Source organism: Oncorhynchus mykiss, chromosome 4 (genome assembly GCF_057628025.1).
Source record: "Oncorhynchus mykiss isolate SJ-2025 chromosome 4, ASM5762802v1, whole genome shotgun sequence".
NCBI lineage: Eukaryota > Metazoa > Chordata > Actinopteri > Salmoniformes > Salmonidae > Oncorhynchus > Oncorhynchus mykiss.
The window spans coordinates 8,055,001-8,082,016 of NC_143025.1; the positions used below are offsets into that span (position 1 = coordinate 8,055,001).

Consider the following 27,016-nt stretch of genomic DNA (forward strand, 5'->3'; position numbering starts at 1 on the left):
GGTCCTATAAGAGCTCTTTGTCACTTCCCACGAGCCGGGTTGTGACAACTCACACTCATTCTTATGTTTAATAAATGTATCGTATAGTGTGTGTGGCATGCTTATAACGATGTCAAGAAAACTACATTTGAGAGTGCGCTGACCCTGGTGCTAGAGGGGGTACAGCTGGAGGTTGAATGTTTGAAGGGGTACGGGACTATAACAAGTTTGGGAACCACTGTTCTAGAGTATTGAGATTGAGATCCACACAGCCATTCTAGGAAGACATTTTAGAGTATTGAGATAAACACAGCCATTCTACAGTATTGAGTTTGAGATACGGCCATTCTAGAGTATTGAGATTGAGACTTGGCCATTCTAGGAAGCCATTCTAGAGTATTGAGACACTCTAGAATGGCCATTGTTATTTATCGTGTTCCGGTCGTCTTGCCAGGGTCTGAAGAGCCAGGTTCAGGTGAAGCTGAGCATCGTGAGTTGTCCTCCTGTCACCACTGTCCTCATCAAGAGACCCGACCTCAAGTTCCAGCTGGGCTTCAGTGTTCAGAACGGCATCGTGAGTAGGATTATGATATCGTTATAATGCATTATAAGACTTGTCATAAGCATGTATGACGTCTTTGTACTCTAATCATCATCTCTCTTATAATGATCCTGATAACAGCCATTTGGATTCAGAGAGTTGAGCTTTTCTTTCCCTCTCCTCAGATCTGCAGTCTGATGCGCGGCGGTATCGCAGAGCGAGGAGGGGTACGAGTCGGCCACAGGATCATTGAGATCAATGGGCAGAGTGTTGTTGCCATGCCGCATGAGAAAATAGTCCAGACCCTGTCTGTATCAGTGGGAGAGGTGAGCATCAGGATCCTATGACTGTTAGCTAATTGCCAACGTTATACACGTTCAGTGAATAGCCAATCAGAAAACTCTTTTGACGAAACAGACTAATAAGCATTTATAAAAATACAAGTGAGTGTCTTCATGATGAGTACTGATCTGTCCGATTCTCTCCTCACCCTCCTCCTCCTCACTCTCCTCCTCCTTCTCCTCCTCACTGTTCTCCTCCTCCTCACTCTCCTCCTCCTCCTCACTCTCCTCCTGCTCCACCTCCTCCTCACTCTCCTCCTCCTTCTCCCCCTCACTCTCCTCCTCCTTCTCCCCTCACTCTCCTCTTCCTCCTCCTCCTCACTCTCCTCCTTCTCCTCTTCCTCCCTCTCCTCCTCCTCCCTCTCCTCCTCCTCACTCTCCTCCTCCTCCTCCTCCTCCTCCTCACTATTCTCCTCCTCCTCCTCACTCTCCTCCTCCTCCTCACTCTCCTCTTCCTCACTCTCCTTCTCCTCTTCCTCACTCTCCTTCTCCTCTTCCTCACTCTCCTCCTCACTGTCCTCCTCCTCTTCCTCTTCCTCATCCTCTTCCTCACTCTCCTCCTCACTGTCCTCCTCCTCTTCCTCTTCCTCATCCCCTTCACTCTCCTCCTCCTCCTCCTCCTCATCACTCTCCTCCTCCTCTTCCTCATTCTCCTCTTCCTCCTCCTCACTCTCCTCCTCCTCTTCCTCCTTTTCCTCTTCTTCCCCACTCTCCCATACCGCCTCCTCTTCCTCATTCTCCTCCTCCTCTTCCTCACTCTCCTCCTCACTCTCCTGCTCTCTTCCTCACTCTCTTCCTCCTTCTCCTCCCTCTCCTCTTCCTCCTCATCCTCTCCTCTTCCTCACTCTTCATCCTCTTCCTCCTCCTCCTCACTCTCCTTCTCCTACTCCTCACTCTCCTCCTTCTACTCCTCCTCCTCCTCTCTCTCCTCTCCCTCTTCCTCACTCTCACTCTCCTCCTTCTCCTCCTCCTCACTCACCTCTTTCTCCTCTTCCGCCTCCTCCTTCTCCTCACTCTCCTGCTCTCTTCCTTACTCTCTTCCTCCTCCTCCTTCTCCTCCTCCTCCTCCTCCTCCTCACTCTCCTCCTCCTCCTCTTCCTTACTCTCCTCCACCTCCTCTTCCTCCACTTCTTCTTCCTCCTACTCCTCATTCTCCTCCTCCTCTTCCTCACTCTCCTTCTCCTTTTCCTCACTCACCTCTTTCTCCTCTTCCTCACTCTCCTCCTCCTTCTCCTTCTCCTCACTCACCTCTTTCTCCTCTTCCTCCTCCTCCTCCTCTCTGTCAGATCAACATGAAGACCATGCCTGCAGTGATGTTCAGACTGTTAACAGGACAGGAGACTCCTGTTTACATCTAGTCTCTCCATGCCTGCTCCCTCAATGGCACCCTTTTTCCTGTGTAGTGCACCACTTCTAACCATGGCCCATATGGCTGTAGGTTCACTATGTGAGGAATAGGGTGGCATTTGGTATGCATATTTTTCCACGTACTCTCTCACTGCTTCTGCATGTCTAGGAGAAAGATGTTGGACAGACAGGATGAGTGACAGGCAGAGGAGGCTGGTATTCCAGCCATTCCAATGAGCCTGTTCTCCGGTGTATAGTGACACCAGCCTCCACTGGTGACAGGGTGGTGGTACATTAGCAACATTTATTTTGTATATATCATTTTATTTTGGGAGTAATATGTTACTATGCTTAAAAATTACAACAACAACAACAACAAAAATTCAACTTCAGGCTTAGTTGGAGTAGCCTGGAGAACACATTGTTTGGCGATGTTAGCTAAACAGACTGGTACCAGGCTATAATTGAACAGCTACACGGTCATAATGGTTTGATGTGTACAGTGTGTGTGTGTGCCTGTGTGTGCGTGTGTGTGAATACGTGTGAATACTGTTAAAAGAACTGTAAAGGCAAGGTAAATTATTATGTTCTTATGACTAGATTGCAAACGCACCACAATTTATTTCCAATTTAATAACATGCAAGATTAAACAATGTAGTGACATAAATGTGTTGATACGGTAACTGAACTTATTGTAGGGAAGGGGTTGGTCTGTCGTTATTCTTCAATAGCAGGGATATTTAAGCTACATCCCGTGTATACCTAAACAGCATAGGACAAGGCTATTCTTCAATAGCAGGGATATTTAAGCTACATCCCGTGTATACCTAAACAGCATAGGACAAGGCTATTCTTCAATAGCAGGGGTATTTAAGCTATGTCCCGTGTATACCTAAACAGCATAAGACAAGGCTATTCTTCAATAGCAGGGGTATTTAAGCTACATCCCGTGTATACCTAAACAGCATAGGACAAGGCTATTCTTCAATAGCAGGGATATTTAAGCTACGTCCCGTGTATACCTAAACAGCATAGGACAAGGCTATTCTTCAATAGCAGGGCTATTTAAGCTACATCCCGTGTATACCTAAACAGCATAGGACAAGGCTATTCTTCAATAGCAGGGGTATTTAAGCTATGTCCCGTGTATACCTAAACAGCATAGGACAAGGCTATTCTTCAATAGCAGGGATATTTAAGCTATGTCCCGTGTATACCTAAACAGCATAGGACAAGGCTATTCTTCAATAGCAGGGCTATTGTTGCCTGGTCTGTCATTGGAGCCTGCCGTGCCAATGCATAACTACTACCTTAGGAGTTGGTAAGACAACAACACAGACCGATCTGGGGACCAGGCTAAGGGGGGGGGGGGGTATTGAGCAACAGAAAACAATGTAATGTAGTGTGTCCCAAATCACACCCTTTCCACTGGGAACAGATATCATTTCCAATGTCTAGTTTTGATTTACATTTGGTTGAGTTTGTCAAATAATGTGAATTCAATGTGAAATCAACAACAACAACAACAACAAGAACAACATTTCACCATGTCATTGGATTTATGGGGGGGGGGGGGGGGGGGGTTGAAGTGTCATGGAAACATCGATTCAACAAAACATTTTTGTTGTCCAGTGGGTATTCCCCTAGATAGTGCACTAGTTTTGACCATGCTCTAATCAAAAGTAGTGCACTATGTAGGGAATAGGGTACCCTTTGGAATTACAAACCAGTGTCTGGAAGCTGTCCTTTTCTCTCTATACTGCCTTGGATGTAACAAAGGTTTCAATATAACATTATGGCAATGCTGAAAGCCAAAGATAATACTGCAACATGTATTCTTAAAAAAAAAAAAAAAATGAACGAGTGCACTGTTAAGGATATAGGGGAAGGGGCCATTTTGGAATGCAGAGCAGGTATAATGAGAATGTATAAACTTGTTTAGTTGCTGTATTGTGAGAAGCTAAGAATATACTGTGATTAATGAAATGTTAATGACAATGCTTAATATTGCTTTCCAAATACGTTAAAAAAAATTATAAATAAAAGGGATTTATGACATGCAATGATGAAAATAATGTAAAGTACATGAAAGTCAAGTGGTTCATGAGGTTGAGGACAACGGCTGAGTGCCAGATGGCACCCTATTCCCATAGGGCTCTGGTCTAAATTAGTGCACTATATAGGGAATAGGGCTCTGGTCTAAAGTAGTGCACTATATAGGGAATAGGGCTCTGGTCTAAAGTAGTGCACTATATAGGGAATAGGGCTCTGGTCTAAAGTAGTGCACTATATAGGGAATAGGGCTCTGGTCTAAAGTAGTGCACTATATAGGGAATAGGGCTTTGGTCTAAAGTAGGGCACTATATAGGGAATAGGGCTCTGGTCTAAAGTAGTGCACTATATAGGGAATATGGCTCTGGTCTAAAGTAGTGCCCTATATAGGGAATATGGCTCTGGTCTAAAGGAGTGCCCTATATAGGGAATAGGGCTCTGGTCTAAAGTAGTGCCCTATATAGGGAATAGGGCTCTGGTCTAAAGTAGTGTACTATATAGGGAATAGGGCTCTGGTCTAAAGTAGTGCCCTATATAGGGAATAGGGCTCTGGTCTAAAGTAGTGCCCTATATAGGGAATAGGGCTCTGGTCTAAAGTAGTGCACTATATAGGGAATAGGGTGCCATTTGGGACTTGTTCGTTCACTACACAATGTTATGTTCATTACACAAGAAGCAGATCATCAATGACTTGAATACCTGACTCAACGATGTCCATTAAAAGTATGTGAATCTCACACACGTTTGTTTAATTTTTGTTACGCTATTGGAACATGAAAAATGGCACAGATACAACACATATACAGTACATATTATGGCATTGACACAGTAGAACACGTTATACGTATATACATGATTTACATAACTAAATATATTGTACAGTAGGTTTAAAGGGCTCCCAGAGATATTCACAACTAATTCACAAAGTTAAACACATTTTTCTTGGTAACTGCAATGATAATTGATTTTCAAGTTGAGAGAATATTGTTTGGCGTGACCGACACAGATGTCACTGTGCTTGTGCTAGTGCTAGCTTAGCCATACCACTTCCTCCCTCACCGTGCTAGCTTAGCCATACCACTTCCTCACTGTGCTAGCTTAGCCATTCCACTTCCTCCATCACCGTGCTAGTTTAGCCATACCACTTCCTCCCTCACCGTGCCAGCTTAGCCATACCACTTCCTCCCTCACCGTGCTAGCTTAGCCATACCACTTCCTCCCTCACCGTGCTAGCTTAGCCATACCACTTCCTCCCTCACCGTGCTAGTTTAGCCATACCACTTCCTCCCTCACCGTGCCAGCTTAGCCATACCACTTCCTCACTGTGCTAACTTAGCCATACCACTTCCTCCCTCAACGTGCCAGCTTAGCCATACCACTTCCTCACTGTGCTAGCTTAGTCATACCACTTCCTCACTGTGCTAGCTTAGCCATACCACTTCCTCCCTCACCGTGCTAGCTTAGCCATACCACTTCCTCACCGTGCTAGCTTAGCCATACCACTTCCTCACCGTGCCAGCTTAGCCATACCACTTCCTCACTGTGCTAGCTTAGCCATACCACTTCCTCACTGTGCTAGCTTAGTCATACCACTTCCTCCCTCACCGTGCCAGCTTAGCCATACCACTTCCTCACTGTGCCAGCTTAGCCATACCACTTCCTCACCGTGCTAGCTTAGCCATACCACTTCCTCGCTGTGCTAGCTTAGCCATACCACTTCCTAGCTCACCGTGCTATCTTAGCCATACCACTTCCTCACCGTGCTAGCTTAGCCATACCACTTCCTAGCTCACCGTGCTAGCTTAGCCATACCACTTCCTCACTGTGCTAGCTTAGCCATACCACTTCCTCACCGTGCTAGCTTAGCCATACCCCTTCCTCCCTCACCGTGCCAGCTTAGCCATACCACTTCCTCCCCATCCAGCTCACGCCTACAACCTGGGACCTCTACCCCGCCAACACACTTGACCCCCCCTCCTTGACAACGTCTTAGCCAACTACGCTGCCAAAAAGCTAGCGATTCGATAGCGCGGGTGGAGACATTTCAAGCAGGGGATAGGAGGTTATAAATCCGACTCTGTTAGAGTCTGACTGACAGCTCCTGGAGTGATGGTTGGCGGCTGACTTTCCGAATTTCATCCTGGAACACATACGAAGAAGAAAATAACATTATTTACAGTTAAATCAATAATTACTATTCCCTATTACTCTACTTATGTAGCAGATCACCCTGGGCCAGAGCTAGTGATCGTGAGAGATCACCCTGGACCAGAGATAGTGATGACAATCGTGAGAGATCACCCTGGACCAGAGCTAGTGATCATAACCCTGGAGTTGAAAAATAAATGCTGTTTTATTTGAGAAGATAGCCAAAATGAATGTCATAGACTTTAATAGACTAGTGATCAGAGCTAGTGAGCATGATCGTGAGAGATCACACTGGACCAGAGCTAGTGATCATGATCGTGAGAGATCACCCTGGACCAGAGCTAGTGATCATGATTTTGAGAGATCACCCTGGACCAAGTGCTAGTGATCGTGAGAGATCACCCTGGACCAGAGCTAGTGATCGTGAGAGATCACCCTGGACCAGAGCTAGTGATCGTGAGAGATCACACTGGACCAGAGCTAGTGATCATGATTGTGAGAGACCACCCTGGACCAGAGCTAGTGATCATGATCGTGAGAGATCACCCTGAACCTACAGTACATCATCTCATTAAACTGACAGAAACTTACTGTAGGAAGCACTAAGGTTGTCAAAGGTGTGGTGGTTACTCCTGCCAGGAAGTTGGAGTTCAGGTATCCCTCTCCAAAATAAACATCCTCATCTTCGTCGTTGTCCACCCCGACACTGAAGGCGTCTCGTATCTTCCCAGGGATCAGACAGTCCAGCAGAACCACCAGGACTCCAATGATTAAACACAGCACACCTGGAATACAAGATGGATGCCTTTTAAGCAACATTTGCGTTAAATGTTGTCATTGGTGTGGATAACTGGGATCGTTCTCAATTCATCTTTCCTTTCTCCTCGCCTCCTTCTCAAAACACACATTCGGAGAAGGTCCAAGGTCCCTTTCCCTCGAACCTTCACTTACAGTGCATTTTTTTAGATGGAGGCTAGGAGATAGGAACAAAGGAATTGAGGAAAGATGAATTGAGGAAAGAGCCTTGGGCTCTGGTAAACCTTTCCTTACCTGTGGCCAGTGCCAGCCAGAAAGAACCGCTGTACTCTGTCTGGAAGGCTCCAGAGGTGCCTATGGTGAACAGACAGGTAGGCAGGTTCATGATGGTGGAGAAGGAGGCCACGGAGAAGAAGATGAAAGCGGCGGTGGCCACCATCATGTAGCCGGCGTACAGGATGACAGGCATGGAGAACAGCACGTTGGCTACCAGCCAGCAGCAGAACGCTGTCCTGGGGAGGCGAGTTAAATTTGGTATATGTGTAGGTACAGCCGGCAGAATTTGTACCGTTCTCGATGGCAGTTTTTTAACCTATTGCCTAACCTTTAACCCTTACCCTGGCATTTTCTAAACTTGGGGTCGCGACCCTTTTCGATCCCAATTCCTAACCTTAACCCTTACCCTGGCATTTTCCAAACTTGGGGTCGCGACCCTTTTCGATCCCAATGCCTAACCTTAACCCTTACCCTGGCATTTTCCAAACTTGGGGTCGTGACCCTTTTCGATCCCAATGCCTAACCTTAACCCTTACCCTGGCATTTTCCAAACTTGGGGTCGCGACCCTTTTCGATCCCAATGCCTAACCTTAACCCTTACCCTGGCATTTTCCAAACATGGGGTCGCGACCCTTTTCGATCCCAATGCCTAACCTTAACCCTTACCCTGGCATTTTCCAAACTTGGGGTCGCGACCCTTTTCGATCCCAATGCCTAACCTTAACCTCTAGATACATGGCGGTCAAAATATCCACTTCCTTCTAATTCTGACTCACAGTTTGAGGAGCAATGTCTCACTGAAAACATCTACAGGTATATACGTTTATATTGAAACTGGTTGTCTCACAGAACTATTTATTTTTTATATGGCTAATCTTACCAGAGGGTGGCCGAGGCGTAGCGCCCAGAGTATCTATACTGGTAGATGAGGCCACAGGGGTTATTGAGGGTAAACTTCTCAGCGATATAGAGGATGGGGTTAGGTAGACCTCTCTCTAAGGCGTTCCCGTACTCCTCATCGATGGTGTCTTTCCACGCAAACATCTCGTTGTAGTTTATGGTCTCGTTGAGTTGATTCACAGGATTCCCTGGAGGGACAGAGTGGAATATAGAGGACAATGGCAGTTATAATCCATGCACTTGTAAGAATCCTTGTAAGAATCCTTGTAAGAATCCTTCTAAGAATCATTGTAAGAATCCTTCTAAGAATCATTGTAAGAATCCTTCTAAGAATCCTTCTAAGAATCCTTCTAAGAATCATTGTAAGAATCCTTCTAAGAATCCTTCTAAGAATCCTTCTAAGAATCATTGTAAGAATCCTTGTAAGAATCCTTGTAAGTATCATTGTGATGTTTGTTTAATGTGTCAATTAATCCCTTAAGGCAGGGGGTGTTGGGCAACTCCAGTCCTCGGGGCCCTGATTGGTGTCACACTTTTGCCCCAGCACCAGCTAACACACCTGACTCCAATAATCAACTAATCATGATGTTTAGTTAAAAATGCAATTCGTTTAAATCAGGTGTGTTTGCTAGGGATGGGGGGGGGGGGGGGGGGGGGGGGGGTGACACCTATCAGGCCCTCGAAGGAAGGGAGTTGTCCTCCCCTGCCTTAAGGGATGGGTCGCCAAATGGTGATTTGACACGAAAAAAAATGTTTTATTCATTCACATAACACACAATACAAGTTACGTGTCACATGACTTGTGATCATCACCCCGGTGTGACAGGGTCAGGATCACCATAACAACCCCATGCGTCACATACTGTATCAAAAACTTTAGCCTTGTGTCCGTCTTTCTTCATATGTACATATTCAAATGCATGAGAGTAAAAGAAACGGTGGAAATGCTATCAAATATAAGATGACTTAAAAGGGTATAGTAGCTCTATTCAATATTATCCTTAGGCAATCACAGAAAACCCGGAACAATAATCTTACGGAATTGCATTGTCGCATCACAGTCTCTTGACAGACGCTACGAAACCAGTTATGTTAGGTGCGTCTGTCGACGAGAGATTGTACCCCAGGTAACATATACAGAACATTCAACACTGCAGAAAAAGTGACATGTGTAATACATACAGGTGTAATACTGTAAACATATAAATAATAGTATTACTTTCTAATTCTACGGGCTTTACCTTTTAAAGTAATGTTAATACCATACAGTCCTATGTGCAGTCCCACTTCAGCGTTCACCTCCTCACTGCTGAAGGACTTGTAGGTGGTGTTGGTGGTGGCTCGGGCCTCAGCCCAGTCGCTGGTGAAATTCAGTGCTAAGATGATATAAAATGAGATGAGATGACACACTTACAGACATAATAGGAAACAAACAATACAACGCTTTAAAAATATATATATATTTTTAGCCGTTATGGACGTGAAAAAAATCAACATCCTCTCGATCTATCAGAATCGGGTCTGTTTATTAGGGCAATAAGATAAGGAGATTTGAATCCAATGACTGCCAGTCATTTGACGTGTTGCAATAGATGTCATGTGATGTGGAAATGTATAGCAATTTCCAGTTATAGGTACTTACCCACTATCACAATGCCTATTAATAAACTGATGATGATTCTGAACATCCAGAGTAGTCTCTAGAAGAGGGGGGGGGGGGTGAAAATCCATAAATCCATAAATTCTTAACTCAAGTTGATTAATCAAGTTTATCTCAATCACATTATGAGGGTTAAATAATATCTTTAAATATGCATTTTTACATTGAGAAATTGTATTTTCTACAATTTTGTGTGATGTCATAACAGTGTACTCATATTAGCGCCAACAGAAATGGAATCGAAAGATGAATGAAATCTGAAGATTCCATATCTGTCTGCATTAATATGAATGAATCCGTAGTTAGGGTTGCACCAGTTCACTCTACTCACCGACTTGCCTCTGATACCTGGCAGAATAAGAAGGAAGCTGACCGTGAGGACCAGGAAGACCAGGATAATGGTGAGGAGGTGGGTGCTGAAGATAAAGGAGGTTCTTTGTAGGGGGTAGAATGGGTAAATGCCATCGTAGAAAGTCATCTTTCCTCAGAATCTCCTGGGGCTGAGAGCAGACAGCGTGACAGAAGGGACAGTGTGGAGAGCAGGGTGTCTCAGTTACTGTCTAAAGATCCAGAGATTAGCACATCCGTTCCTTACTGTATAGTAGGGATACTGTACACTGAGGAATGAGAATGTTACATCATTTAAAAAGTGAAACTTAAGTTAAAAAAATATGAATTGTTTCAATTATCAAATTAATTTGACTGTTTTCCGAATCAAGAAAAAAGTATTTTTTAATTCAACATACATTTTTTTAATTAATGTAAAATACAAAGTGCTTTAAGAAACCACTGTTGAGATTGAAAGCACATGCAAACTAAACCGTGTCAGGTACAGTACAGTCAATGGGTACAGTAAGTGGATACACTTGCACTCAAGTTTACCCTCCCTGGCAAACTACAAGGACAAAGACAACCCCATCTCAAAATCGACTCGTTTTGGAAGCAACAAACAAACAGCAAAGCAAACACACAAAAAAACTATTCTATCTACCTCCGAACCATACTAACATATATATTTGAACTTTATTTAACTAGGCAAGTCAGTTAAGAACAAATTCTTATTTTCAGTGACGACCTAGTGGGTTAACTTGCCTGAATATCAGGGGGAGAACGACAAATTGTTTACCTTGTCAGCTCGGGGATTCGATCTCGCAACCTTTCGGTTATTAGTCCAACACCCCTAACCACTAGTCTACCCTAGATAACGCATAAAATATATGCTTAAAATAATACTCACCTTTAAGTGTATAAAAGTTACTAGAGCAGATCAAGACAGTAGCGGAAGGATGAGAAGAACGAATGTAACGCACGAAGGCGACAGGTTTCTCTTTTATAGCATATCAGCACATCTTTTGTTTATCTTGAAGGACGCATTTATTAGTATTCCTTAGAATAAGGGGTGTGTTAACTGGCGATGACCAGTCCATCAAGGAAACGCATGTGTCAGTCATTTGTAAGAACTTGGGTCATCGACACTGTAGACTATCCTTCTCTGTGGCAATAGGCTATATTGTATGGCTATCAACGAGATTTTCTAATTGTTCTGGTTTTTCAGTGCGCATGACATTTCATCCACAACAATTAGGGTAAGTAACAAACGCATCTATCTATTCAAAATAGGCTCTTTTTTTTGGAGCAAATCAACCAATTGTCCTCTTCTTGTTTAATTAACGGATTCTTTATCGCTTCCAACCAAACACACTTCTTTCTCTACGTTAGAGTGACAATTTAATTTATAAAGCACTGATACCCACAATGATTTTACACATTACCAATCAAAACTAAAAATGTGAGGTAAAGATGATTTTATGGAAAGATTTAGCCCAATGTTTTCCTATCTTACCTGGTCTGACCACACAAGTGCTCCTCGACTAGACTCTTGGCTGGCTCAGAATGCATGCAGTTGCATCTCTCGCATCAATGGACTTGCGTAAACCGATCTGGAGTATCTTGGCAGTGCTTGCCCTTATCGTTGTACGTAAGTAGCCTTGTAACTAGTTACTTTTACATTTGAACGGTTAAAACCCACGGAAAATGTCTCATCTTGATAAATAAGTTTGATTAAAAAAAGTTCTCAATTTGAGTACCACACTGAAAGTGTCGATCTATAAATGCACCTGTTTAGATGCTCAGTCTAAAGTCACCTGGGAAGTCCAACGATATGACGGCTGGTACAACAATTTAGCCTATCACAGTCGAGGAACTGTTGGTAAGTTTCTAACAGAATCTGACGATATAAAATATGTGAAATATGAATATTTGAAGATATAGGATGCGATTATAGAAAGCCATAAATTGCAATGTTGCTAGATGATAATGGAACTCACGGAAGTGTGTGCGGGTGCAGGTTCCCCCCTGGTGCGACTGCTGCCCGCGCGTTACTCTGACGGGGTGCTCCAGCCTCTGCAGGAACCACAGCTCCCCAACCCGCGCAAACTCAGCGATGTGATGGCCAGGGGCCACTCGGGCCTGCCCTCCGCACACAACCAGACCGTACTCTCTGTGTTCTTCGGTAAGTCCATGTTTATTGTTCACTATGGCATAATGACATTCAGGAGGTATTGTTTAAACAACAAATTGCATTATGAAATGAACCTAAATAATTGAGGTGAGCTTGCCATAGCCACCCCGGTTATAATAATGCATAGTAAGATGATTCTAACACATTTTAAATATGTATGACCCACTTTGAGATTATATAATAATGTCTTATTACCATTTTATAATGATCCAGACTAAATAACAACCTCTTAATAAAATACAAGTTATACAGCATTATAGCTGCAGCAGACTTTAAGTCAAATGTTATATACAGTATATTTCTCCATTGGCTGTACCATGTATTGTTTGTGATCCATATAACTTGTTATAAGCACATATGACCCTTTATGTGTCTTATGAATCTCATGGTGTTTCTCTGTCTCCTCTGTCTGTGAAGGATACCATTTAATGTTTGAGATACTGGACTCCCGTCCTCCCGGCTGTCCCCCTGAGTTCATGTACATCCCCGTCCCAGAGGGAGACCCGGTCTTCGACCCCCACCGTACCGGCCGTGTCCTACTGCCCTTCCAGAGGGGGCCCTGGGACAAACACTCCAGCCAGAGCCCCAATAACCCCCGCACACAGGTAATAACAGGTACTATAACAGACAGGTACTATAACAGACAGGTACTATAACAGACAGGTACTATACAGACAGACAGGTACTATAACAGACAGACAGGTACTATAACAGACAGGTACTATAACAGACAGACAGGTACTATAACAGACAGGTACTATAACAGACAGACAGGTATTATAACAGACAGGTACTATAACAGACAGACAGGTACTATAACAGACAGGCACTATACAGACAGGTACTATAACAGACAGGTACTATACAGACATACAGGTACTATAACAAACAGACAGGTACTATAACAGACAGACAGGTACTATAACAGACAGGTACTATACAGACAGACAGGTACTATAACAGACAGGTACTATACAGACAGACAGGTACTATAACAGACAGACAGGTACTATAACAGACAGGTACTATAACAGACAGGTACTATAACAGACAGACAGGTACTTTAACAGACAGACAGGTACTATAACAGACAGACAGGTACTATAACAGACAGGTACTATAACAGACAGGTACTATAACAGACAGTTACTATAACAGACAGACAGGTACTATAACAGACAGGTACTATAACAGACAAACAGGTACTATAACAGACAGGTACTATAACAGACAGGTACTTTAGCAGATGCTTAATGAGTTCATACATTCATTGAACCCACCATCTTGGCATTGTTAGTGCAATGTCCTTATGAACTGAGCCAGACAGGAGCATAATGCCACAAGGTAAGACCAGTTGGTGATACTTTAGTGATTACATGGTCAGTCTGTTGGACATCTGTCGGGCATAATAATCAAGTAATAAATCCAAAATTACATCAATTTTATCATAACACCTGCAGGTGAACCTGGTGACTGAATGGCTATGTCATGTTAAGTCATGTCATGTTCCATAAAGGTGATCCTGGTGAAGTGTGGCTATGTCATGTTATGTCATGTTATGTAGGTGAACCCGGTGACTGCGTGGCTATGTTATGTTATGTCATTTAATGTAGGTGAATCTGGTGACAGTGTGTCTATGTCATGTTATGTCATGTTATGTAGGTGAACCTGGTGACATTGTGGCTATGTCATGTCATGTTATATAGGTGAAACTGGTGACAGTGTGGCTATGTCATGTCATGTTATGTAGGTGAACCTGGTGACTCCGTGGCTATGTTATGTTATGTAGGTAACTCTGGTGACAGTGTGGCTATGTCATGTTATGTCATGTTATGTAGGTGAACCTGGTGACAGTGTGGTTATGTCATGTTATGTAGGTGAACCTGGTGACAGTGTGGCTATGTCATGTTATGTCATGTTATGTAGGTGAACCTGGTGACTGTGTGGCTATGCTATGTTGTTAGGTGAACCTGGTGACAGTGTGGCTATGTCATGTCATGTTATTTAGGTGAACCTGGTGACAGTGTGGCTATGTCATGTCATGTTATGTAGGTGAACCTGGTGATAGCGTCGCTATGTCATGTCATGTTACTCTAGGTGAACCTGGTGACAGCATGGCTGGACGGCAGCTCTATCTACGGCCCGTCTAGTTCCTGGTCTGACGCCCTGAGGAGTTTCACTGGAGGTCTCCTAGCCTCGGGGGAGCAGTTGGACATGCCCAAGAGGAGCGGGAGCACGAGCCTCATGTGGAGCGCTGCTGATCCCTCCACTGGTCAGCATGGACCTGAGGGACTCTATGGTGAGTAGATGTTCGTTGTCTTCTTCTTGCTGCTTCTTCTTCATCTTGATATTCTTCATTTTCATCTTCTTCGTCATCTTCATCATCTTCTTCATCTTCTTCTTGATTACCCAAAACTCAGTAATGTAAATCGGATTACTTTTACTTTTGGATTACATTCCCCTTAAGAGGTACTAGAATAAGACAAAAAAAAAGGATCCATAGTGGTCTCTTAACTTGTGGTCGGACTCGCTCAGGTGGAACAAATTTAAACGTGCACCTTTTTTTCAAAATGCTGATCTGAATGTCATTGAGAAAACAGAAAGGTGTTATGTTTTATTTTTTTATATATTTTTTTTAACAAACAATCCTTTCTGAATTTAAAAGAAATCCAAGAAGTAATCATTTTTTTTTTTTTTTTTTTTCATAATATTTTGGTGAGTAATGTAACTGATTAAAGTACATTTTATTTGATCTAATCAGATAACATTTAGCTGATTACATCATTTAATCAGTTACTCCACAATCCCGGTAGTCCGTGACAACGGACTTGCACAATAAAAACGACATCATGCCAGTTGATCTGGCTAGACACTTCACAAATGTCTAAAAATACAATAAAGAAATACAAAACAAGATTTGAACTGTTAATGGATATTAAGATATTGACACAAGAAATAGATATGATATAGCTGTGTAAAACTTCCTGCTCCTTATCCGTTGGGTGTGACTCCATTACGTTCATGCCTTGGCACGGCTAAAGAATATGACCCATTAAGCAATAACTTATAAAGATATCAACCCCTTAAAGGAGGTCAGAGAGAAAAAGATATCGGCACCTGTAAAGAGTGACTGAAAATACTTTATTCTCTGGACAGTTATCACTGCTTATAAACATTTATATATCAGGGTTGGGTTCAGTTTCTACTCAGTCAATTACTGGAATTTCAATTTACTTCCTGAATTGACTGATTTTCAAATGGAAATGACCCCGACTCCGATGAAATAGAACTGACCCCGACTCTGATGAAATGGACCTGACCCCAACCATGGAACTGACCCCAACCCTGATGAAATGGAAATGACCCCGACTCCGTCATACAGTCGATGCTGCAGTTCAACAGCCAAACCCGCAGCCCGAGTAAAACCCTTTCTGTTTCTTCGTTTCCACCCTCCAGAGTTGGGTAACGCCTGGGGCAACGAGAATGTGTTCACCATGGCCGAGGGGATCGTGTGGTTTCGCTACCACAATTACATCGCCTCCCGGCTTAGTGAGAAACACTCATCGTGGTCTGACGAAGACCTGTTTCAAAACGCCAGGAAGACCGTGATCGCTACGTTCCAGGTACTAGGAAAAGTCTGCTGTAATTCAACCAACACATAACTGGTCATTTAGTGGTTATTTACAGTAAAATAGCAGGTCACATGACCAGGAAAGAGTGTTGTTAGTTGCATCAGTGCCAGGTGGTCGTGGGTTTCTGGATGAAATTATATTATTTAAGAGTGTCTGTGTGACTCTTGTCACCTCTTATTCCTTCTGGTTTAGCACCAATGTAATTATCTCGTGTATTGACAAACACTTGACAAGTAAAATTAATAATATTGTAATTTTTTTTACAGAATATTGCCTTCTACGAATGGTTGCCTGGATTCCTGGGGGAGAAGACAATGATTCCATACCAGGGTAAGAGAGAGAGAGAGAGGGAGAGAGAGAGAGAGAGAGAGAGAGAGAGAGAGAGAGAGAGAGAGAGAAAGTGACTGTGTGTGTGGGGGGCAAACTGATCACAAGACATGTGGTGAGTTGTTACCTCTAAGTGGTATTGTGTAAATATGTGCTGTGTCAGAAGGGAAACACTCAGAGATGCTTCACACACACGAGCATGCACGCACACAGGGGTCAGCGACCAGAAGAAGAAAGTTGTTCTTTCTACTTAATAAATCATATGGAGGTTTAAATGGAACCTTAATTTAACTAGGCAAGTCAGTTATTCACAATGACAGCCTACCGGGGAACAGTGGATTAACTCCCTTGTTCAGGTGCAGAACAACATATTTTTACCTTGTCAGCTCAGAGATTCGAACCAGCTACCTTTTGGTTTCTGTCCCAACGCTCTAACCACTAGGCTACCTGCCGCCCCTTAGCAGTAGTCCTTTCCCTGTAATCTATCACAATGTTAAAAAATGCTTCCTCTACAGCGGGCAGACACATACATGCTGTACCTATGACAATGGTTTTGGAGACTCCATCTCTTCTATTTTAGAGTCGTTTTACAAGATTACATCCCGTGCCATTGTTCTCTGTCTGTCTTGTCTCCTGCAGGCTACCAGAAGTTTGTGGATCCAGGGATCTCACCTGAGTTCCAGGCCGCTGCCATCCGCTTTGCCTCCACGATGGCCCCACCTGGTGTCTATATGAGGTACTGACGACTAGCCTCCACTGTCTGGAGCAGGCCCCTCTCCTACCCTGTTCCTGGAGAGATACCCTCCTGTAGGTTTTCACTCCTACCCTGTTCCTGGAGAGATACCCTCCTGTAGGTTTACACTCCTACCCTGTTCCTGGAGAGCTACCCTCCTGTAGGTTTTCACTCCGATCCTGATCTAGCACACCTGATTCTAATAATTAGATGGTTAATAAGCTGAATCAGGTTAGTTAGAACTGGTGTTAAAACCTACAGGAGGGTATCTCTCCAGGAACAGGGTTGGAGTTAAAACCTACAGGAGGGTAGCTCTCCAGAGACAGGGTTGGAGTTAAAACCTACAGGAGGGTAGCTCTCCAGAGACAGGGTTGGAGTTAAAACCTACAGGAGGGTATCTCTCCAGCAACAGGGTAGGAGTTAAAAGCTACAGGAGGGTAGCTCTCCAGCAACAGGGTAGGAGGGAAAACCTACAGGAGGGTAGCTCTCCAGCAACAGGGTAGGAGGGAAGACCTACAGGAGGGTAGCTCTCCAGCAACAGGGTAGGAGGGAAGACCTACAGGAGGGTTGAGCCACCAGGCGATCATGCTGCATTCAACAGGCTATTAAAACAGTTGTATTGTATGGTTCCACCAGGCGACCCCTTCAATTCAATACTGTACACTACTGCTAGTAAATATCTCTATTAAGTCTCTGTCGGGGCCATTTTGTTGTTATTTACTAAAAAACATGGTCCCGAATGCAGTGTTTGTGTCAGCATTCACATCTCAACAGCTGCATGTAATGTGTGTCATCATTAATTTTTCATACGTTCTTTTGGCTACAGAAACAGAACTTGCCACTTTCAGAAGGTTGTCAACATCGATGGGAGCACGTCATCAGCCATTCGCATGTGTAACAGCTTCTGGAACCGTCAGGTATGTCTGCATGTAGACTGGTCTCAGATCTGTATATAGCCTTCATGTAGACCGGTCTCAGATCTGTATATAGCCTTCATGTAGACTGGTCTCAGATCTGTATATAGCCTTCATGTAGACCGGTCTCAGATCTGTGTATAGCCTTCATGTAGACCGGTCTCAGATCTGTGTATAGCCTTCATGTAGACCGGTCTCAGATCTGTATATAGCCTTCATGTAGACTGGTCTCAGATCTGGATATAGCCTCTATGTAGACTGGTCTCAGATCTGTATATAGCCTCCATGTAGACCGGTCTCAGATCTGTATATAGCCTTCATGTAGACCGGTCTCAGATCTGTGTATAGCCTTCATGTAGACAGGTCTCAGATCTGTATATAGCCTTCATGTAGACAGGTCTCAGATCTGTATATAGCCTTCATGTAGACTGGTCTCAGATCTGTATATAGCCTTCATGTAGACAGGTCTCAGATCTGTATATAGCCTTCATGTAGACTGGTCTCAGATCTGTATATAGCCTCTATGTAGACAGGTCTCAGATCTGTATATAGCCTTCATGTAGACTGGTCTCAGATCTGTATATAGCCTCTATGTAGACTGGTCTCAGATCTGGATATAGCCTCTATGTAGACTGGTCTTAGATCTGTATATAGCCTCCATGTACACTGGTCTCAGATCTGTATATAGCCTTCATGTAGACCGGTCTCAGATCTGTGTATAGCCTTCATGTAGACAGGTCTCAGATCTGTATATAGCCTCTATGTAGACTGGTCTCAGATCTGTATATAGCCTTCATGTAGACCGGTCTCAGATCTGTGTATAGCCTTCATGTAGACAGGTCTCAGATCTGTATATAGCCTCTATGTAGACTGGTCTCAGATCTGGATATAGCCTCTATGTAGACTGGTCTTAGATCTGTATATAGCCTTCATGTAGACAGGTCTCAGATCTGTATATAGCCTCTATGTAGACTGGTCTCAGATCTGGATATAGCCTCTATGTAGACCGGTCTCAGATCTGTATATAGCCTTCATGTAGACTGGTCTCAGATCTGTATATAGCCTTCATGTAGACAGGTCTCAGATCTGTATATAGCCTTCATGTAGACTGGTCTCAGATCTGTATATAGCCTCTATGTAGACAGGTCTCAGATCTGTATATAGCCTTCATGTAGACTGGTCTCAGATCTGTATATAGCCTCTATGTAGACTGGTCTCAGATCTGGATATAGCCTCTATGTAGACTGGTCTTAGATCTGTATATAGCCTCCATGTACACTGGTCTCAGATCTGTATATAGCCTTCATGTAGACCGGTCTCAGATCTGTGTATAGCCTTCATGTAGACAGGTCTCAGATCTGTATATAGCCTCTATGTAGACTGGTCTCAGATCTGTATATAGCCTTCATGTAGACCGGTCTCAGATCTGTGTATAGCCTTCATGTAGACAGGTCTCAGATCTGTATATAGCCTCTATGTAGACTGGTCTCAGATCTGTATATAGCCTTCATGTAGACTGGTCTCAGATCTGTATATAGCCTTCATGTAGACTGGTCTCAGATCTATATAGCCTTCATGTAGACTGGTCTCAGATCTGTATATAGCCTCTATGTAGACTGGTCTCAGATCTGGATATAGCCTCTATGTAGACTGGTATTAGATCTGTATATAGCCTCCATGTAGACTGGTCTCAGATCTGTGTATAGCCTCCATGTAGACAGGTCTCAGATCCGTATATAGCCTCCATGTAGACTGGTCTCAGATCTGTGTATAGCTTCCATGTAGACTGGTCTCAGATCTGTGTATAGCCTTCATGTAGACTGGTCTCAGATCTGTATATAGCCTCTTTGTAGACTGGTCTCAGATCCGTATAGCCAACAGCCATAGGAGGTGGCCAGACAGCACCTTTCGTTGAGACATTTCTATTAGAGAAACTGATTGACATGTTTCGAAAAAACTTCTCTGATTGTCTGTTGTAGAACCCCAACCTGAAGTCAGGCCAGGACATAGACCATCTGATTATGGGCATGGCTTCTCAGATCGCGGAGAGAGAGGACAACATTGTTGTGGAGGACTTAAGAGGTCAATTTCCATCACATCATCATCATCATCATCATCATCATCATCATATATTTTCAGATTTCTTTGTGTCTACTGATCAGCTTTAAATGGTCAGTGGAGGGATGGTCAGGCTTTATGTAAGCCTTCAAACATGAAGAGGACAAGTAGTTGCTTATGACAAGTCTTATAAAGCATTACAACCACATCATAATGCATTACAACCACATCATAATGCATAACAACCACATCATAATGCATAACAACCACATCATAATGCATAACAACCACATCATAATGCATAACAACCACATCATAATGCATAACAACCACATCATAATGCATAACAACCACATCATAATGCATAACAACCACATCATAATGCATAACAACCACATCATAATGCATAACAACCACATCATAATGCATAACAACCACATCATAATGCATAACAACCACATCATAATGCATAACAACCACATCATAATGCATAACAACCACATCATAATGCATAACAACCACATCATAATGCATAACAACACATCAACAACCACATCATAATGCATAACAACCACATCATAATGCATTACAACCACATCATAATGCATAACAACCACATCATAATGCATTACAACCACATCATAATGCATAACAACCACATCATAATGCATAACAACCACATCATAATGCATAACAACCACATCATAATGCATTACAACCACATCATAATGCATAACAACCACATCATAATGCATAACAACCACATCATAATGCATTACAACCACATCATAATGCATAACAACCACATCATAATGCATAACAACCACATCATAATGCATAACAACCACATCATAATGCATAACAACCACATCATGATGCATAACAACACATCAACAACCACATCATAATGCATAACAACCACATCATAATGCATAACAACCACATCATAATGCATAACAACCACATCATAATGCATAACAACCACATCATAATGCATTACAACCACATCATAATGCATAACAACCACATCATAATGCATAACAACCACATCATAATGCATTACAACCACATCATAATGCATTACAACCACATCATAATGCATAACAACCACATCATAATGCATAACAACCACATCATAATGCATAACAACCACATCATAATGCATAACAACCACATCATAATGCAAAACAACCACATCATAATGCATAACAACACATCAACAACCACATCATAATGCATTACAACCACATCATAATGCATTACAACCACATCATGATGCATTACAACCACATCATAATGCATTATACCTGTTGACTTTAAGAAAGGTGTGTTTTCAATTACAACAATAATACATGATTGATATTTTACTGATAAGTGTTTTTTCTCCCCTACCAGACTACATGTACGGTCCTCTGCGTTTCTCGCGGTCAGACCTGGTTGCTCTGACGGTGCAGAGAGGCCGGGACTTTGGCTTACCCAGCTACAACCAGGTCAGAGAGGGGCTGGGCCTGGCCCCTGTGGGGAGGTGGGGAGACATAAACCCTCAGCTCAACATCACCAACCCACAGGTATGTTCAGAACTGCTTACGTACAGCTTACAAATGCTGTATGTGCGTGATGTGAATGTGTTAATAAATCCTTATGTACTACTGACCATTTAGATTTTAATTGCCAATGATGATGATAGTGTATGTGATTGTTTTACATAGGTATAAGTCACACAAAAATGACCTAAACATAAATGGAACCAGACAGGGAGAGTTGAGCCAAAGAGAGAGGACTCAAACCACTGGGGAAATATCCTATAATAGAGTAAATACCATACCCTCTCAATTCCATCTCCACCTGTTCTGTGTCTCTAGTTATTCAGGGACCTATCAGACCTGTATGACGGGGATATCTCTAAACTGGAGCTGTTTCCTGGTGGTCTCCTGGAGTCTGTGGACGGTCCTGGTCAGGTCTTCTCCTCTATCATACTGGATCAGTTTAACCGCATCAGGAACGGCGACCGCTTCTGGTTCGAGAACACACAAAATGGGTAGGAAGGAATGTAAAATATGTAAATATATAAATATGTAAATATGTAATGTATGAATATATAAATATGTAAATATGTAATGTATGAATATATAAATATGTAAATATGTAATGTATGAATATATAAATATGTAAATATGTCATGTAAAATATACACCTCGTACATACATTCATTAATCGTATGAAACTGTTACTGTCATTTGAACCTCGATTTATTTCCTGGCTTTCTCACGTTCGTTCATTCTGAAAAGGAGGTCAGCTCCTACTCAGCCCATGTCAAAGCTCTTCTCTGTCCTGGCACAACAATGGTGGAACCAGCTTCACCCCTGAAGCTAGGACAGCAGAGTCCCTGCCCATCTTCCTGAAATCGTCTGGAAGCCTAACATCTACCCTTTTATACAAACTTTTACTACTAACGCCGAGTTTGCTGATAAACTTCTTTATTGAGGTGAAATGTACTGACTACGACTATGATATGTGGTTGTCTCATCTAGCTCCATCTAAAGATGAATGCACTGACTGTAAGTGGCTCTGGATAAGAGAGTCTGCTAAATGACTCACTACTGTAAGTGGCTCTGGATAAGAGAGTCTGCTAAATGACTCACTACTGTAAGTGGCTCTGGATAAGAGAGTCTGCTAAATGACTCACTACTGTAAGTGGCTCTGGATAAGAGAGTCTGCTAAATTATTCACTACTGTAAGTGGCTCTGGATAAGAGAGTCTGCTAAATGACTAAAATGTCAAATGTAAATTGAATGCCTGGAAGGATACCTTTCATAACGTAAGAACTAATGAAATAACCAATAGTCTAGTGGAGAACTAGACTTTGAACTGAGAAAACACAAGACTACTGTCCGTTTATGATCAGCTTTGATTCACCATTTGGGTGATACTATCATAACATTTCCAGTCAATCTGACCGCTCCTGTTGGTTCCTCTAGTCTGTTCACAGCTGAGGAGCTGCAGGCCCTTCGGACTACAACCTTTCATGACGTCATTGCAGCAGTCACCAGTGCAGAGCCTGAGGACATACAGAGGAAAGTCTTCTTCTGGAAGGATGGTAAAAGCTCATTTCCTTCCTAAAGTTTCTGTGGTTGGCCAATAAATGATAGTGTTCTCTGCAACTCAAACAATAAAGATAGGTAATCTATGACAGTATTCACTGTAAATCATAAATGTTGACTGTACGTGCTGCTGGTACTAGCTGTAACTAGTTTCTCTGTCTACGTGCCTCCCTGTCTGTTTGCCTGTCTGTCTCACTGTTTGTCTCCCTGCCTGCCTTCGTGTCTCCCTTTCTCTCTGCCTGCCTGCCTAACTGTCTCCCTGCCCGTCTCTCTGCCTGCCTGCCTGCCTGCCTGCCTGCCTGTCTGTCTGTCTCCCTGCCCGTCTCTGCCTGCCTGCCTGCCTGCCTGCCTGCCTGCCTGTCTGTCTGTCTGTCTGTCTGTCTGTCTGTCTGTCTGTCTGCCTGTCTGTCTGTCTGTCTGTCTGCCTGCCTAACTGTCTCCCTGTCCGTCTCTCTGCCTGCCTGCCTGCCTCCCTGCCTGTCTCTGTCTGTCTCTGTCTGTCTGTCTGCCTCCCTGTTTCCTGTCTGTCTGTCTGCCTTCCTCCCTGCCTGCCTGCCTGCCTCCCTCCCTGCCTGTCTTGTCTGGCTGTCTTGTCTGTCTGCCTGCCTGCCTCACTCTCTGCCTGTCTGTCTGCCTGCCTGCCTCACTCTCTGCCTGTCTGGCTGCCTGTCTTGCCTGTCTGTCTCTCTGCCTGTCTGGCTGCCTGCCTGTCTTGCCTGTCTGTCTGTTACAGGTGACCCTTGCCCCCAGCCTTCTCAGGTCACGATCTCTGAGCTCCACCCCTGCACCAAAGCCACCAAGCTCAACTACTTTGACGACGGAAGCAAAGCTGGCTTTGGCATCTCAGTCATCTGCCTGTTCCTCTTTCCTATTGGTCAGTATCTGACGTTAACCAATCAGAATCCACAAGCGAAAGGCCTTGATTTTTATCATTTTAACATTAGATTAGTCAAATAAGTAATACAAATCTCCAAACGTTCCTTTTGTTTTATTTTCTAGCACTTTAAAATGTACCAGGGCTAATTTTGTTAGCATTTAAACAAAACGTACTGAGGAAACAGTATCCCTTAAGTCTAGGATATGGTGCAGTGATTCCAATGTCTTTTTAGAATATTTACAACAAAAATTGATCTCAAGAGGATTAGCCATCAGTGACGCAGCTGACAACAGATACTCAAAACAGACATTTTTTTTTTTTTGTCTCAAAAAAATACAAAAATAAAATATTCAAACATTTGTAAAATATAGAAAATTATTCATCTGAAAATCCCCAATAAAAATACCCATTCTGTAACGGTTGTCGATGGTGGAAGAAGGAGAGGACCAAGGTAAAGCGTGGTACGTGTTCATGATCTTTTAACTACACTAAACACTAGAACAAAAATAACAAAAAACGGAACAAACGCAAATCATAGTGGGAAAACAGGCTGCCTAATAAGTATGGTTCCCAATCAGAGACAACGATTTCCAGCTGCCTCTGATTGGGAACCATACCAGGTCAAAAACATAGAAATACAAAACATAGAATACACAACATAGAATGCCCACCCCAACTCACGCCCTGACCAAACTAAAACAGAGACATAAAAAAGGAACTAAGGTCAGGACGTGACACATTCTATCAGATCTTTCAGCACTCTCGACGTTATACAACATTTTGACGGCGTTGGTGTTTTACAGAGTTGAGGGGGGAAAAAAATGCAATTTTTCTTTTTCATTCAAGTTGTATACACAGTAGCAATGTAGTTTTTCCTCAGTTGCTTTCTGACTCTAAAACTGAATTAAATGTAACATATTTAAAACAGTATTCATATTCTATCTTAATCTATCAGGCAGGTGGAGTTAACAGTTTATGGTTGTGACCAGAGTGATTCCAATATTGTTTAAATCTATAAAAACATAGAGAACTGGAGAAAAGTACCTCTTGAAGGTCCTACTGGCAGCCAGTAAAAAGGCTATCACTAGGACATGGCTACAAAAAGACCCTCCCACAGTGACAATGGATAGACACTGTAGAAGAAATACACCACATGGAGCGTATGACCTTTGCTTTAAGAACTCAACAGGTGAGAGGTCAAGAATACTGGGAAAAAATGGGTTTCGTACTTGGAAATGGTCTAATTCAAAGATGTCTATCTAACTAATATGAAGGCACTGTAACTGCCTGATCTTTTTTATTTTACTTGACTTTATTTGTACTTTCTTTGTGTTCCTACAATAAAAACAAAGTATTAAAAAAAAATATATAAAAAAAAATAGAGAACTGCTCTTGTTACACTCCATGTAAATGAGGACGTGAATAAGGGGTCCTTATGCTATAGCTGGCCCTGCTCATTCCTGATTGATTTAGGATGTTAAACTAATCTGACGGAGTAAACTAAATCTCCGGACACAACTTTTAGGAATCAACATTTTTAGAGAAATATTCTTTAAAGTCACATAGGACTATTGCAAGAAACTACACATGCTATTTTCTCAGTTAATATCCATTTTTGCCAATAAAAAAAACATCATTGTAAACACTTTTTTTTTGGGATAGAAAGTTTGAAATTGGTATCCTTTTGCTCCGGACAAGGGCATTTCCAGACAGAGAGCTGACATGGAAATTAATCATATTCAAAGTATTGAGAAAATTCCCAAAACAAATATTTTCCTTTGTAAAATTCTCCTAAATGTCAATTTTAAGATCCATTAATCAAATAACCATTGTGATTGCTACAGTATAATTGTTCTGTTGATTGTGGTAGCCTCATAGTGAGTTTCTTCATGGCTCTTGTGGTGGCCTACTTAGAGAGACATAGCATATCATAAACCCTATTGTAAGAGATTCTCTGACTACTGTCCATGTGTTCCCCTGCCAGTGAGCTTCCTCATGACCCTTGTGGTGGCCTACTTAGAGAGACATAGCATATCATAAACCCTATTGTAAGAGATTCTCTGATGACTACTACCCCATGTGTTCCCCTCCAAGTGAGCTTCCTCATGGCCCTTGTGGTGGCCCACTTCAGAAAGTCCAAGTTTAAGAAGTTCCAGAAGAGAGTGGGGCCTGACGACACAACAGAGGAACCTGCTGCTGGAATCACAGGTGTGTGTTGTGTGTGTGTGTGTGTGTGTGTGTGTGTGTGTGTGTGTGTGTGTGTGTGTGTGTGTGTGTGTGTGTGTGTGTATGTGTGTGTGTGTGTGTGTGTGTGTACAGTACATGCATGTACATGGTCTGTGTTATGACAGAATCGTACCTCTCTGTGCAGAACAGGTGTGTGTTATGACAGAATCGTCCCTCTCTGTGCAGAACAGGTCTGTGTTATGACAGAATCGTCCCTCTCTGTGTAGAACAGGTGTGTGTTATGACAGAATCGTCCCTCTCTGTGTAGAACAGGTGTGTGTTATGACAGAATCGTCCCTCTCTGTGTAGAACAGGTGTGTGTTATGACAGAATCGTCCCTCTCTGTGCAGAACAGGTGTGTGTTATGACAGAATCGTCCCTCTCTGTGTAGAACAGGTGTGTGTTGTGTTTAGAACGTGTGTGCTTTTCTCTTTTCACACGACTGGGCCGAGCCAAGCCGAGCTGGACTGAGCTGGCCTGGTTACACGTCCACCATAGCCGCTGCTAAAACTATGCTGGGAAGGACAATGTCAACAGAACATATCAGAGCAATCAGAATACCGTTTGGATAGGCATGATAGTGTGAGAACGGTAATATGTCTGATGTCCATCTCTCACCCCCTTCT

General features: G+C 42.9%; 3 protein-coding genes across 5 annotated transcripts in view; 2 read left to right on the forward strand and 1 right to left on the reverse strand.

The window, feature by feature from the left end:
- LOC110522710 (uncharacterized) overlaps positions 1-2,876 on the forward strand; it is a 22,961-nt gene extending 20,085 nt beyond the window's left edge. The window contains exons 10-12 of the mRNA XM_090233403.1: positions 434-553; positions 706-846; positions 2,148-2,876. Coding sequence (XP_090089529.1) covers positions 434-553; positions 706-846; positions 2,148-2,219 — 333 coding nt within the window. The 3' untranslated portion in view covers positions 2,220-2,876. The remainder of the gene's footprint in view (positions 1-433; positions 554-705; positions 847-2,147) is intronic.
- Positions 2,877-4,974: 2,098 nt separating this feature from the next.
- On the reverse strand, positions 4,975-11,312 carry LOC110521217 (dual oxidase maturation factor 1). The gene is made up of 8 exons (XM_021598654.3): positions 11,239-11,312; positions 10,333-10,618; positions 9,984-10,041; positions 9,583-9,717; positions 8,322-8,529; positions 7,460-7,677; positions 7,001-7,194; positions 4,975-6,401 (listed from the first exon to the last, which is right to left on the reverse strand). Exons 2-8 carry the CDS (start codon positions 10,477-10,479, stop codon positions 6,342-6,344), a joined length of 1,020 nt encoding a protein of 339 aa, XP_021454329.2. The 5' UTR covers positions 10,480-10,618; positions 11,239-11,312; the 3' UTR covers positions 4,975-6,341.
- LOC110521216 (dual oxidase 2) overlaps positions 11,267-27,016 on the forward strand; it is a 42,016-nt gene continuing 26,266 nt past the window's right edge. For 2 of the 3 annotated variants that reach the window (XM_036969209.2, XM_090231028.1), the window contains exons 1-16: positions 11,267-11,587; positions 11,863-11,979; positions 12,127-12,210; positions 12,349-12,513; positions 12,940-13,127; positions 14,620-14,821; positions 15,979-16,145; positions 16,421-16,484; positions 17,121-17,217; positions 18,041-18,131; positions 20,108-20,210; positions 21,582-21,754; positions 22,049-22,224; positions 23,165-23,283; positions 24,021-24,161; positions 26,259-26,372. In XM_036969209.2, coding sequence (XP_036825104.2) covers positions 11,895-11,979; positions 12,127-12,210; positions 12,349-12,513; positions 12,940-13,127; positions 14,620-14,821; positions 15,979-16,145; positions 16,421-16,484; positions 17,121-17,217; positions 18,041-18,131; positions 20,108-20,210; positions 21,582-21,754; positions 22,049-22,224; positions 23,165-23,283; positions 24,021-24,161; positions 26,259-26,372 — 1,969 coding nt within the window. In that variant the 5' untranslated portion in view covers positions 11,267-11,587; positions 11,863-11,894. The remainder of the gene's footprint in view (positions 11,588-11,862; positions 11,980-12,126; positions 12,211-12,348; positions 12,514-12,939; positions 13,128-14,619; positions 14,822-15,978; positions 16,146-16,420; positions 16,485-17,120; positions 17,218-18,040; positions 18,132-20,107; positions 20,211-21,581; positions 21,755-22,048; positions 22,225-23,164; positions 23,284-24,020; positions 24,162-26,258; positions 26,373-27,016) is intronic. The other variant, XM_036969210.2, reaches the window with a different exon arrangement.